At 39.2% G+C, this 14,006-nt stretch overlaps 1 protein-coding gene across 3 annotated transcripts in view; it reads right to left on the bottom strand.

Moving 5' to 3' along the window:
- Positions 1 to 6,066: 6,066 nt before the first annotated feature.
- The window catches only part of phkb (phosphorylase kinase, beta), a 63,683-nt gene continuing 55,743 nt past the window's right edge, over positions 6,067 to 14,006 (bottom strand). For 2 of the 3 annotated variants that reach the window (XM_077563392.1, XM_077563390.1), the window contains 7 exons: positions 12,670 to 12,760; positions 10,019 to 10,224; positions 8,559 to 8,693; positions 8,216 to 8,345; positions 8,026 to 8,133; positions 7,024 to 7,164; positions 6,067 to 6,952 (listed from right to left, as the gene is read on the bottom strand). In XM_077563392.1, coding sequence (XP_077419518.1) covers positions 6,815 to 6,952; positions 7,024 to 7,164; positions 8,026 to 8,133; positions 8,216 to 8,345; positions 8,559 to 8,693; positions 10,019 to 10,224; positions 12,670 to 12,760 — 949 coding nt within the window. In that variant the 3' untranslated portion in view covers positions 6,067 to 6,814. The remainder of the gene's footprint in view (positions 6,953 to 7,023; positions 7,165 to 8,025; positions 8,134 to 8,215; positions 8,346 to 8,558; positions 8,694 to 10,018; positions 10,225 to 12,669; positions 12,761 to 14,006) is intronic. The other variant, XM_077563391.1, reaches the window with a different exon arrangement.

Below are 14,006 nucleotides of genomic sequence, written 5' to 3'. Positions count from 1 at the left end.
ACGAGAGCAGGCATTGTCTTTGATGTTCGTAAAAATAAGTCCGTTGCGTTTATTGAAGATGAAATTGTCTTTGATGTTCCTGAAACAAACGCGTGCATTAGGTTTGTCGAGGATTCAATTTTCTTTTCTTTCTCTAATATTGAAAGATGACGTTTTCTTTGATGGTTACTTAACCAACGACTAAATTTGTCTTTGATGTCTACAAAAATTAATTTCACTCTATTTATTGCTGATTCTACATTATCTTTCTTTGATCTTTACAAAACAAAAGGTTCACTGACCATACAACATATTTTTTTATTTGTACGTCTAATTTGGCCTGCTACATGCGTCACTGAAGATCAAAGACAATTTAGTCTTTGATGAACTAATTCTTATTTTTAACTCTTTGACTGCCAGACGTTTTCAGAAAAGGGATGCCGTGGGTGCCAGCCGATTTAAGCATTTTTGACTGATCTTTCAAGGTCCACAGAAAATTATGTGTTTGGACTATGGAAACACACATACTACCAAATGAAAGATTGGACTCTCATCTTTCATCAGAAAAAAAAGTTTGTTTCTACCTTATTCCGTTTTTCAGTAATCAACAATAGAAAATGGTTAGTTTCACCTCTGTTTAAAAAAAAAAAACGTCTTTTAACGTCTTTGGCACTCCTCCATATGATTTTACTAAACGTTATATAACGTTTTTGGCAGTCAAAGAGTTAATAAACATCAAAGACAATAAAAATGTTTAAAAAATAATAATAATAATAAAATAAAAATGATCACTAACGTGCGTTCCTTGTTATTTGAGGGACTGACCATGCAAATGAGCCTTTATTAGATCCTTGTCATGGTCGCGCCGCGCTGCTTTGGCGACGACGATTATGATCTGTATGTTATGACGAACAATGGCGGCCTCTGACTTGTCAACGTGACGTTAATGGCGCGTGACGGCGGCACCGCTTTGATTTTTTCGCACGCGTTCTCATGGCCACAAAAGAGGGGCTGCATGTCAGCGCGACCAAACACCGGCGGCGCTAAATAATGACAGCCAGGGCCATTGCACATGAGCTCATCAAAGACGCCCCCCCCCCAACCCCTTCCCGCCGCCCCCATCCACGCGGGCTGCTTCAAAGCCAACAATGGAGGCCCGACTTGTACCATCTGATGCCACCGACCACTTTCAAGCGCCGCCGGGCCCACAGGAAGCCAGTCATCCGGGCAGCAGAGTGCGAGGGAGTGCGAAGCGGGGCCGGGCGGCGGTAAATGGGTTGAGGGGGGTTGGGGGGTGGGGTGGGGGTTTACTCCAGGGTGTACGTGGGGTGGGGCGGTGGGGCTCTTGTCTTGCAATTTTCCGCCCTGATTGGAGTGAATGAGCGGGCATTCTGTGGCTCAGCTGAGTGGATGCCTCAGCGGTTTGCGGAGACTCTCACAGCCGGAGACGTGACATCACCTTGACACACGGTGGCAAAAATGGGTTTCGTATTACGACTTATTTCACTCACTCCCTCTCTTTCCTGGCAGCTCCGTCCTCATCATCCTTACTTCACTATCTCTCCTCTGGATGTGGCCAAACCATCGAAGTCTTCTTTGTCTGATTTATTTCTCCCAAAGCGTCTAACCTTGGCTGTCCCTCTGATGAGCTCATTTCTAATCCTATCCAACCTGGTCACTCCTAAAGTAAACATCAACCACCTCCAGCTCGACTTCTGTCATCTCTTCGGTGCGTCTGTCTGTAATATGCCGGCCTCGCCACTGTCTTATAAAATGTCCCCTTCTTTGCGGACATTCTTTCATCACACAACACACCTCCACCCTTCTATGTGTGCCTCCACCGGCTCCCTGTTTTCACTACAATCCAATCCACTTGATTTATATAGCACATTTTCTAAACAAGCGTTTCCAAAGTGCTACTATTATACACATAAAATCTAGTAAAACTAACTATAAAAATAAATTAAAAAACAGTCAGTAAAATACTAAAATACAATAAGTAAAATAAAAAATAAATACATTAAAAATGATTTTAAAACAAATAAATAAATAATTAAAAAATATAGTAATGATAAAATAAAAAAACATAAGACCCCGTAAACCCCATAAAAAAACAGTAAAATACAAATAAAAACATTTAACATAATTTAAAAACAAATAAAAAATTAAATAAATACAAATAATAATAAAAAAAATAGTAATAATACAATTAAAAAAAAAAAACATGAAAAGACCCCGAGGACCACACAACTCACGCTGAACTAAAAGCCAAAGATTAAAAGAAGGTCTCAAGACAAGACTTAAAAGGAACTCACTCCGACAAATGTAATGACAAGTTTGCTCTATATGATTTATTTGGTTGTTACTAACATAACTAAGAGATTCATTTTTCAAAAATTATTTCCAGTTTAATACATTTTGTTGCAACTTTATTTGGACGTAGAATGGCGGCTGGCTCTCTGCCGAGCAATGTCAAACGCAAATATAAAAAAAAAAAGCAAGGCTTGTAGCGTTCCTAAAGAAACAACACGCGATCGTGAGAGTCACCCTCCCCCGCGCCGTGCTTTCGTCATTCACCAGACGCATTCAAGAGTTTTGATCATCCCTTTAGGAACGCTACGGAGGCTAACCTTGCTTTCTTTATAGGCGTTTCACATTGCTTGGCAGAGAACCAGCCACCATTCTACGTCACTGCGCACTCAATGCGTTGCGACGTAAATAACAATGGCGGCGTACGCCCAAATAAAGTTTCTACAAAATGTATTCAACTGGAAATGATTTTTGAAAAATAAATCTCATAGTTATGTTAGTAACAACCAAATAAATCATATAGCGCAAACTTGTCATGACAATTAGGGTTCCTTTTAAAAGAGGAAGATTGTTCCACATGATCACATCTTAGGGCCACAGTGAGGGGGGCCTCCCCCCCTAGTTTTAAGTCTCGTCTTAGGTGCGTGCGTGCGCTGGCGCGTACTTCTGGAAGAGGTCTGACAAAACTCTGGACAACCAGTATAGACATTTCTCTTCCTCTTTACTGTCCAATCATATGTCCTTTGTTTGGCTTTTTACCTCGATTGTCTTTTTCTTCTTCTTCAGCAGTCTCATTAAATAAACATTAAACAAGACGCTTGTGTTAATCACTGAGAATCCTGTAAAGATGTCTCTCGATAACAAACAATTACTTTGTATACAAGACCATGGCTAAAGATGATTGTTTACACGTTTTTTTTTTGTACTCCTGCTCACATCCTGCCACACGGGCCCCGCCAAAACATCAAAACCATGCAATTTTCATCATGGAGTCCACCCTGCGATACCGCATCCATCGTCTGGTATGCGGGACGCAACTTCGGAGCAAACATTTAGGACGCGTTGACATATGAGGAAAGCTTCATTTTGTTTATGGACGAATGCGGTCGGTGATTCAGACTTTCTCAGTGGGCAACATCTGGAAAAACATCAGTGAAAAGTGATGAAAATGAAGACAATAAATTATACTGTCTTTGATGTTTAGGAAAAGGCGGATGCGGAGTTCATTGAAGGCAAAATTGTCTTCACACAAAGTTTAGCTCTAAATTGTCTGATATTCCTCAAAATGAATATGTTAGGGTCAGTTGAGGTTTTTTGTTTCTTCTTTTCACTACCCGTGGACGAAAAGGTGTGTCACGCACCAACTCCAACCTTGTCTTTGATATTAATCAAAACTTGCTCGGTCCATTGAAGACAAAATGTTTCTTGCCGTTCACCAAACATGTTTAGCTTCAATTAAACTTCTAAATGGTCTATGAGGGTAACATACGCACATACATTGGTCTTATTGAAAAAACAAAAAACACTGAATTGTTTGATGTTTCCGGTGGCTCACCTTCTCCAGCAGGTTTTACAGAATCCCTGAACGGATTGAGTGGACCGCATCAATTGTTGCTGTCTGCTACTATCTGGTGGTTGGATGTGGTACTACAAGAATTGCAATCCCTACACAACATGATCGTTATCGTTGCATTATCTTACAAACATATGATTAAAATAAATAAATAATAAAGGTAAATATAGCAAGTAAATTGTAATTCCCTTCATAAATTGTATCTGAAAATCACCAACAGAATCAAACCATCATTCTGCAGTATGCAGTTCGAATTAGTTTTTTATTTATTAGTTTTTTTTAACTCATTGTCTGGTCAGAAAAAAAAACATGACAATTTATTATTATGCAGGCAGTTTACAACTGCACTGAATTGTCTTTTTAAATATAAAAAAATACATATTTTGAAAATAATTGCAGCATATATTTTTATTATTTACTTTTAAAATAATTTAAAAGTCAGAAAAACGACCTCAGAAAACTTTTTTTTATTTTTTTATTTAATGAGTAATTATAATAATTATTAAAAAATAAAAGAAATGGACAACTTAATTTTATTTTTGGATGGTTTGCTACTTTTTTTTATATAGTTACAAAATATCAGCAAAAAAAAATCTAATATATGTTAAGCTAACTAAAATTTTATTTAAAAAAAAACGTGCACACGCGTTTCATTGCTTTGTCTTACAATATATTCATTCAACGTTTGTTTTATTTTTGCAAAACATATTGCATTATAATGCAATAGTATTGCATTATATTGCAAAATGTTGCGTTATAATACAATCGGAAATATTTTCGTGACATCCCCTACCGGGCTCCGTAGTTTATAATTGTGGACAACAGCATTACATTTTTATTTTTTTATTTACTTAACTGTATTTTTGGACACAGTTGCAACCACAACTGTTTTTATGTACCAATACTATGCTTTCAATATTGTCTGCTGCCGTTACTTAAAAAAAATAAAAAATAAATAGACATCCATCCATCCATTTCTTGAACCGCTTATTCCGTAAAGCAATTGTTATTTAAAAAAAATAAAAAAATAAAGTTTGTCGCACTTCCATACTTTGCCTGTGGATGCCACTAGACAACTGTTTCCTTTCTTTTACATGGAGTTAAAAGTCCTTGCAGTAGGGACGCCAGTGTATTCTCCAATTAAATCAATGTTTTATAGCTGATGGATGTGTTGTTGCCATGGCAACACAATGATCCTCCTTTGTCATTGTCACGTAAGAAAACAAGTTGAAACAAGGTCGAAAGCTCTAAACAGCTGTGTCGCTAAGTGATCCGCTTTTATCGTCCCGGGTGGCGATGCTATTCAGCCGTGATTCACGACCTTCCCAAATTTGGTCCTGCTAAATATGACATCTTGATTCATGGGTGTCACCTTGGACCGGATGCGGAGTTGCAATGCTGAGACGGAAAGCATCCCTTTAGGGCTTTCACTAATCCAAACATCTCCATCCAGCCGTCCGTCAGATTGCTACCCAACCATTGGGATTTGTCTCATCAATGTTGGCATCATTAATTGGACCCACTTGTTAATCAATCCATGACAACTTCATTGAACTGATATAATAATATGTACCTTTAGATGTTCTTCAAAATCAACTGAATAATTGAGTGTTGAACAAATACGACGAAAGTTGGTAAAAATTGCGAACTAAACTGGTATTTGCCAACCGTTTGGCAAAAAAAAAAAAAAAAAACGCACCCATCGCAGCCCCCAAATGATGGTTATTTTCTGCGGCTTAACAGCGTTCAATATTATGGATCCCCGCTGTTTGCCAGGAGGCGTCTTTGCCTCTAAAAATAACATTATCTTTGTTTCAAGGTGCACAGCCCATTAGCGACAAGAAGAAAAGACAATTAAGGCGCTGATTAAAAATTCCCTCCAGGATGTCAGGCGCGGGCGACGTCTTATTTTGTAGCTTGGCCTGACTAAATACGTTGTTGTTTTTTTTTAACAAATTAACTGCTTTTTTTGGTTTTGGTTTTTAGCTTGTGTATCTTTTCTTGCCAACATGTTGTCCATTAAGAGTAGACCCCCACATAAAAGTCTCAAAAGCCAGTGTCAGAAAAGACACGGCAAGTCAGCCATTGTGATGACAAGCAGACATTTTAACCATTTAAATGACTCACCACCCCCAATAAAAGACAAAACTCTAATAGCAGTTCTGTCCTACTTATGCACATATAATCGTTGACAATATGCAATAAAACTTTGAAATAAGTTTTTACTTCTCCTTGAATTACTTCCATTTAGCAGACCAAAAAAATAAATTGTGCATGCAAACATGACACATTAAACATTTAGCATGTATCCAAACACGATGACGCAATTCACATTCAAAGTGGGTGATTGCTAAAAAAAAAAATCACTTTGTACTGGATTAGCAGCAAAACATGCTTCTGGCAGTCATAGGCACCGTTATAAGCAGGATGTTGTGATGATGATTTAACTGCTTCATTTTAGCTCGCTTCAGATTAGCATGACACTGGCGGCTAATAGCTAGCGTTGCTCGGGAAAATCAGAAGATGTGATTCGGTCAAAAATGTCTCAAGAAACCATGATGTTTGCCAAATTAGCTACTACCAAAAGTGTCTAGGCATAGCTTAGCTTACTTTAGCTTAGCACGAAATGCCAATTGAAGAGCAATCGCTTCGAAGCTTGTCTTGCTAAGCGGCCCATAGCGTTTCTGAGACATCTGCCGAGTGTTGAGTAGAAGGACTAAAAAAAAATAAATGTAGTAGCTGCACTTAATTGCAAGTTTCTCAGTCTTACGCTAAGTTAGGCTTGAAAGACAACAAACAAAATGACTAACTCATAAGCTATGATGCCCTCGCGTTTAGGTTGCCATCAGCCACGTGGTATTTCTCCGCTACTAAAATCCGCTCAGAGTTGAGTGCGCGTGCTAATATTAGCAAAGTAGCTAATCTAGTGACGGAGCACCAGCATCGGCGCTTCTAGCTAACAGAGCACGGGTCATCCTTGCAGGGCTTGACGTCCCCCTGAAGCAAAAGGGTCATGACGGCTTTTGTCAGGTAGCTGGAGGTGCCTCTCCGGCCCACGGGTGGCTTGTTGTAGAAGGCCTGCATGTCGTCCTGGAAAGACGTCGTGGAGGAACACGGTGAATTTTCACCACGTCGAAAGGAGGGCAGAAGGCTTCATATACCTGCTTCTCGCCGCCTTCTGAGCGACTGCCATCCCGTTGGAAGTCGGCAAAGGCTTCCTTGACGAGACTGTCCAGGTCCACCTTGTCAGCAAAATCCACTTCCGGGTTTCTCTCTAGCACGATGGACACCACCATCAGCAGCTGCTCGCACAGAGACAGAAAATATGATGCTAATTTATCCATGAATTTTGCTTAATTTTATTAGACGTAGTATTTTCTGTCTTTTTTTCTGTCACCTGAATAATTGTTTATTATAATGTTACTTTCTTTTAATCACAGTAGTTTTATTTTCTAATTAATATACTTTTATTTATTTGACAATAGCAAATATTTGCACTTTTTTTTTAATTTGACCAAAAATTTGACACATTTTAAAATAATCTTAAATTTGAATTAAGTATTATTCCTCTTTTTTATTTCCCATTTGACGGCTATGAATACTTCTTCCAATTCTTCAATAACATTAAACAAAAATAGCTATCTATAAAAATATAAATTGTAAAAAACAAATAATGGTGTTTTAATATAACACTGTATAGAATTACAGTGATTTTGTTTAATAACATATTTCATTTTTGTGACAACTGCAAATATATGTATTTTTCATTTGACATTGTAAAAAACAAAATTCAATAACTATAAAGTCCCATAAATAAATAGAAAAGGGGAATAAATAGAAACATTTCTATAAATTAATTGTAAATTATAATCAGAAAAATTTATCTAATCTTTTAAAATGTATTTATCTGAAGTATTTCATTTGACTATCGAAAATGTTTGCAAAATGATTTATTTTTTTAAAAAATTCACCTAAATAAAAAAAGGGGAATTAAAATACAAAATTCCATTACTTTAATTTAATTATAAATCATTTTCAATACAATAATTTTATTTATTTATACATTAATTTTTCATTTATGTCACAGCTAGGATTTGAAAAATGAAATAAATATAAAAAAAAAAGGAAATGAATATAGAAACACATCAAATGCAGTTGTTTACCTCCACGATGGTCTGTCTGTATTCGGGCAGGACGATGCTCTTCAGCGTGTCCTCAACCAGCAGAGAGAAATTCATCTCGTACATGGTCATGTCAGACAGCGTAGGTTGCTACAAAAAGAGAATGGAAAGAAATATGAGATCAACCTTTGGTCCAAGTACTTCCCCACAATGAAGTCCCTGCAGGTGGTACCTGCGGCAGGTGTGTCCCGCCGACCAGAAACCCGTTGGGGGTCCTCTCCAGGATCTGCCAAACCCGGTCGTAAAACCCCAGAGGGGTTCGGTTCAGCGAGCCGTCGATCTGGCGGCGATGGAGCCAGGACCTGCGGAGGGTGAGAGCAGACCGAGATGAGGGAAATTGTCTTCCCGAGTTGATGCGCATCCCATGAGATAAGATAAATAGAAGAAAAAAACTTTAATGAAATCCCCAGAAGTGTTGAAGCAGATAGAGGAAGATGGATGTGGACAAGTTAGAAATAATTAAAAGTGGAGCGGATTACACAATAAGGCTCGAGATAAGGAACGCATTTGAGTACCTGCCGGTGTGCTGAGGCTGCAGCACGTCCAGTAGCAGCTGCTTGATATCACTGGGAGAAAGCTGGTAGATGTCCTGGGGGGGCATGTCTCCCGCACGGATTCTCAACTCCTGTTTCATCGCCTGGACAATCCACCTGCAGACACCACGCTTGAGGATCAACCTCACCAAGACCATTTCGCTTGGACTCAGAGGTCCAAAGTGTTGCTACTTACACTCTAAAAACAGTAGGGTCAAAAATAGGCCGATCCTCTACTTGGGTCGATTTGACCCAACTTTGAGTCAAGAAATGGGTCTTTTAGTGTGAAACAACTCATAAGCATTGATCAAATCCTTTACTTGGGTCAAAAATTGGGTCATTTTGTATAAAACAACCAAGAAAAGTTGACCCAATTTGACCCAACTTTGAGATCAAGAAATGGGTCTTTCAGTGTAAAACAACTCATAAATATTGGTCAGATCCTTTACTTGGGTCAAAATATATTGTGTCATTTCGTATAAAACAACCCAGAAAGTTGCTTCAAATTGACCCATAAAGTGGATCGGTCCATTTTTGATTCATAATTGGATTACTTTTGACCCAACAGTTTTTAAAGTGTAGTAGCAAAAGAAGAAGTACAGTAGTGTAGTGTAATAGAAGAAGTACACTCTAAAAACAGTTGGGTAAAAAATAACCCAACTATGGGTCATAAATGGAGCGATCCTGTACTTGGGTCGATTTGACCCAACTTTGAGTCAAGAAATGGGTCTTTTAGTGTGAAACAACTCATAAGCATTGATCAAATCCTTTACTTGGGTCAAAAATTGGGTCATTTTGTATAAAACAACCAAGAAAAGTTGACCCAATTTGACCCAACTTTGAGATCAAGAAATGGGTCTTTCAGTGTAAAACAACTCATAAATATTGGTCAGATCCTTTACTTGGGTCAAAATATATTGTGTCATTTCGTATAAAACAACCCAGAAAGTTGCTTCAAATTGACCCATAAAGTGGATCGGTCCATTTTTGATTCATAATTGGATTACTTTTGACCCAACAGTTTTTAAAGTGTAGTAGCAAAAGAAGAAGTACAGTAGTGTAGTGTAATAGAAGAAGTACACTCTAAAAACAGTTGGGTAAAAAATAACCCAACTATGGGTCATAAATGGAGCGATCCTGTACTTGGGTCGATTTGACCCAACTTTGAGCCAAGAAATGGGTCTTTTAGTGTGAAACAACTCATAAGCATTGATCAAATCCTTTACTTGGGTCAAAAATTGGGTCGTTTTGTATAAAACAACCCAGAAAGTCGGGTCAAATTGACCCATAAAGTGGATCGGTCCATTTTTGATCCATAATTGGGTTACTTTTGACCCAACTGTTTTTAGAGTGTAGAAGTAGAAGAGATCATTGTTTTCTGTCATGTCTCTGCAGCTATTCGAGTCCAGACTAGAACTAAGAGAAGAGCTCCCAGAACCAACCCAACTCGGATCTTGAGCATGCCGCTGAAGAGCTCCGGGCTGTTGGAGATAATCCATCCGATGTGGATGACCAGCTCCTGCTGCAGGACCGCCTCGCGCTCGCCCCCTAGTGGGCAGCACTTGCTGTAGATGATGCCCTGGATAACGCTGGGAGACAGCGGGTTGGAAATCACTTCCTCCTCGTGGCCGAACACGCCCAGGGTCACCTGGGGAAAGACACGCAGAGAATTAGAAAGTTCTGCGGATATCCCATGGGGGGCGTTGGGGATGGTTTGTTCATGCCACGTACGTGCAGCTATTTCCATTCTCCATACATTGTGCATTTAGTCCCTAAAGCACGGGTGTCCAAACTTTTTCGTCTGAGGGCCACATACAGAAGAATCATATGATGCAAGGGCCACTTTGGAACTTTTTGACTTGAGATTTATTTTAAAAATGTAGAGGGCATTACAAATAAAATCTATTATTATTATTATTATTATAAAACAAATGTATTAGTGGCAGATGTCATTTTTAATAAATGCTGCCGGCTGCTTAAAAATAAAGGGCGGGCCACAAACGGCCCCCAGGCAGATAGTTTGGACACCCCACTGCCTCAAAGACTCTCCAGATGGTCTAAAAAATAAAGTAGGAGGAGTGATCATAGTTCTTTAGCACTGCACTTGCTCTTTAATGTTCTCCATTACCAGAAAGTCCCTAAAGAGTCTCCGGCTGAACCAAAATGCTCCTGCCTGAGAAGAAATTATAGTAATGCAGTCAAGTCAGGTGCGCAGATGGGATTTTTCAATTTGGGGACCAAGTGTCAACAAATGATTGTAACTCAATCAAGTATTTTTTGTCTATTTTGGGCTTTGTGTTAAAAATTGTAACCCGAGGCTCGGGCCTAACGACTGGAACGTTACTATTCATTTTTACCGGATATGTTTGTTGCTTTATATTGGGACGGGAGGGAAACACTTTCAGTCTGAGGGAGTCATATCTTCTCGAATGCAGCATTACATTCATATTTGTCTCGAATGCTTTTCTATTTACAGTAATTCCATCGCTGGTCCAAAATCCTGCTACCCGAGTACTGACTACTGACTAGTACTGACTAAGAGAAGAGATGACAGTTTTCTAGTACTAGCTGCACTGCACTACATTTGGTCATCACTGTCTCTATTAAGAGCAAGAGTCTAAATACTCTGAAGCTGGTCCGAAATGCTGCTAACTGAGTACCGAAAAGAGTTAGGTTAAAAGAACAAAGTTATAGTAGTTAGTTAGTTAACATAGCTAGTCTCCGGTGCTTCTTGTCAACAATGCATTTGCTCTTCAATGCTCTGCGTGAACAGTTCGTCTTAACAGACTTTAGTTGGCCCAAAAAAAAGTTGCTGCTTGAGTACCGAGTAGAACTACGAAGAAGAGATAATCATTTTTAAGCATTAGCTTCACTATTATGCATTTGTTTAGACATGAACACTTAATGCAGTGTAGCAAAGCCCGTCGAGGAGAACAACAATCTGTTCGTCAAGTTCTAGTCAGTACTTAGGTAGCAGCATTTTAGACCAGCTGGATAAAGAATATTGAATAGCAAATTTGGTCTGGTAAAACTTTTACTGGAGTTCTAGCTGGTGCTCAGAGAGCAGCATTTTGCACCCCTTGCGTCATGCAACTGCCATTTTGGGCCAGCAGGAGAGATTTTAGGAAGTTTTTGTATTAATAGTGAATATTGAAATTCTATTGCCGGAGTACCGATCTGAACTAAGAGAAGAGAGCGCCAACAATTTGCAAGTAGCTTGTGTTGGGGCAATCTATATGCAGATGCACACCTTGAGCTACTTGAGCATAATGAAAGGCTAAAAGTGCTCACACGGGTATGAAAAAAAAAAGAAAGAAGAAAAATGAGGCTAGATAAGCGAGGCTCTCGAAAGGAGGAGGCTAATCTGCAAGAAACACTTGTGACGCCAGACGACGGCCGCAGCGGACGCACTCGATGGGGTCCATGAGAGGATCGGGCGGGCACGTACACGGCGATGACGCGATGCAAAGCGAGCGCAAATGAGGTGACCAGACGTTCCCTCAAGAGGAAGCGGCACGAGGCGCTCCAACGTGATTTGATCTTTTTTTTCTTCTTCTCAGTGAACATTAAAATGAACAATACGATAATCAGAGAGCAAATCAGTCATTGTTGAGGTATTTAGGCCACACTGGGGGGGGGAAATTATGACAGTGAAATCAGACAAAAATAAAATAAATAAATTAAAAACAGCTACAAATAAAATGAAAACAAAATAAATGCAGTAAATTGGAAAAACATATTAAAATTAAACGAATCCAAAAAAAAACTAATAAAATGTAAAAATGCTATATATATATATATATATATATATATATATATATATATATATATATATATATATAAAGTATTTTGAAAAGTAGTTTGATGCACATGCACTGCATGTCATCATCTCGTCTGATGTGTTGTCAACCAATTCTGTGTTTAAGAAATAAAATATATAACGGCTGGGCTGACTTAGGGCCACATTCTATGTGCGTAAAAAAGGAAAAAGTGCACAACTGTAAATGTATTGCAGGTCTCAAAAGAAAGATGCCATGAAAAAATAATTTTTTTCCCCCCCCAGTGTCTCCTCTGTGTCTGTGTGTCCACTTACCTGCTTGCCATGCACTAAAACACTAGTAATACTGGGAGCAAGGCTGTCCACCAGCTTAGTTAACAGACTGGCGGCAAGACGGACAACGGACCTAGTGGGCGAAAAGACATTGGACGTCAGACAGACAAAACAGCTCCCACTGTTGCTTTAGAGGAGTTTAACTGTGAGGACCCAACAATTTGCATGTTTAAGGCCACACATAGTCAAGGAAAAATATATCTTCAACCTAGCGAGATCAAAGTTCATACTCCAAACCAACAGGGGGCAGCATATCAACGAAGCCAATTTTAACACATGCTGTAGGATCTTTTCAATGTTCACTCGTGTGGCAACAATGTTCAAAATTTTGTCCGGTTTCCTTATTTACCTCGTGAAAATTGAAAATCAAACTAAAGACAAATGTCAAAACATCTTTTTTAGCCTCGCTGGAAACATGAACAACACAGTCAACCAAACCAGCCTTCTCCAATTATTCATGTGAAGCAGATCACAAGTTTATACGTGATATTTTAATGTTCACTCATTATATTTGTTAAATTGGTCTTCAGAGTGCCTCGTCTTGCCTGCCTCCTAGGGTGAAAAGCAGCACACGTTGCCACTGGCAACCGTGGAGCCGAAGCCATCCTCACTGAAGAAATTAAATCATTTCAATAATAAGCCAGGATGAATGATGAGCGTGTGTGCGCGTGTTTGTGTGTAGGTATTCAGCGCGGGAACACAAAAAGCGCACAGATGAATAAAAAGCAACAGAGCCACGGCGTTTATGAGGCATGATGCGGTGTCAATCCGCCGACACTTTGTTGGCCAACCTATTTCAAGCTTCACTTGCTGGCCAATGTTAGGGAAATGAGAAAGTAAATTGAACCCGAAGCGCTGATACCATTTCCAAGCGGGGCTAGAGGAAGGAAAAAAGAAAAAAAAGAAAAACAACAGCCTGGGGGCTGTCTCCTGCCTTTCTCTCTTTGGCATAATCACATCTCGCTGCTGTGTGTGCAAATACGCCTTCAGCCAATTAATACAAACAGTGTACAGGGGAAAGTTGTCGCTGTCAGTCAGACTACAACACACACACACACACACACACTACGACACTTATACACACATATTGATGCACACATCTACTGGGTTTGGTCTAGAGTGAGTCAGGTCAGTATGATTTCGAAATGATTGAATATGAAAGACAGCGGAACCTCTAAGGAAGAACGCAGGTCACGCTCATATGATGGGAAAGGAATTCAGACATTTCCAGATGAGGTAATAATGAGAAATAAAGGAAGTAGGAAATACAAGGAGGAGATGAAAGCGATGCTTAGACCTTACTGATCTCCTCAAAAGAG

Source organism: Vanacampus margaritifer, chromosome 4, assembly GCF_051991255.1.
Source record: "Vanacampus margaritifer isolate UIUO_Vmar chromosome 4, RoL_Vmar_1.0, whole genome shotgun sequence".
Taxonomy (NCBI): Eukaryota; Metazoa; Chordata; class Actinopteri; order Syngnathiformes; family Syngnathidae; genus Vanacampus; species Vanacampus margaritifer.
Note: the sequence above shows the minus strand (reverse complement) of the source record. Positions and strands in the feature narration are given on the sequence as shown.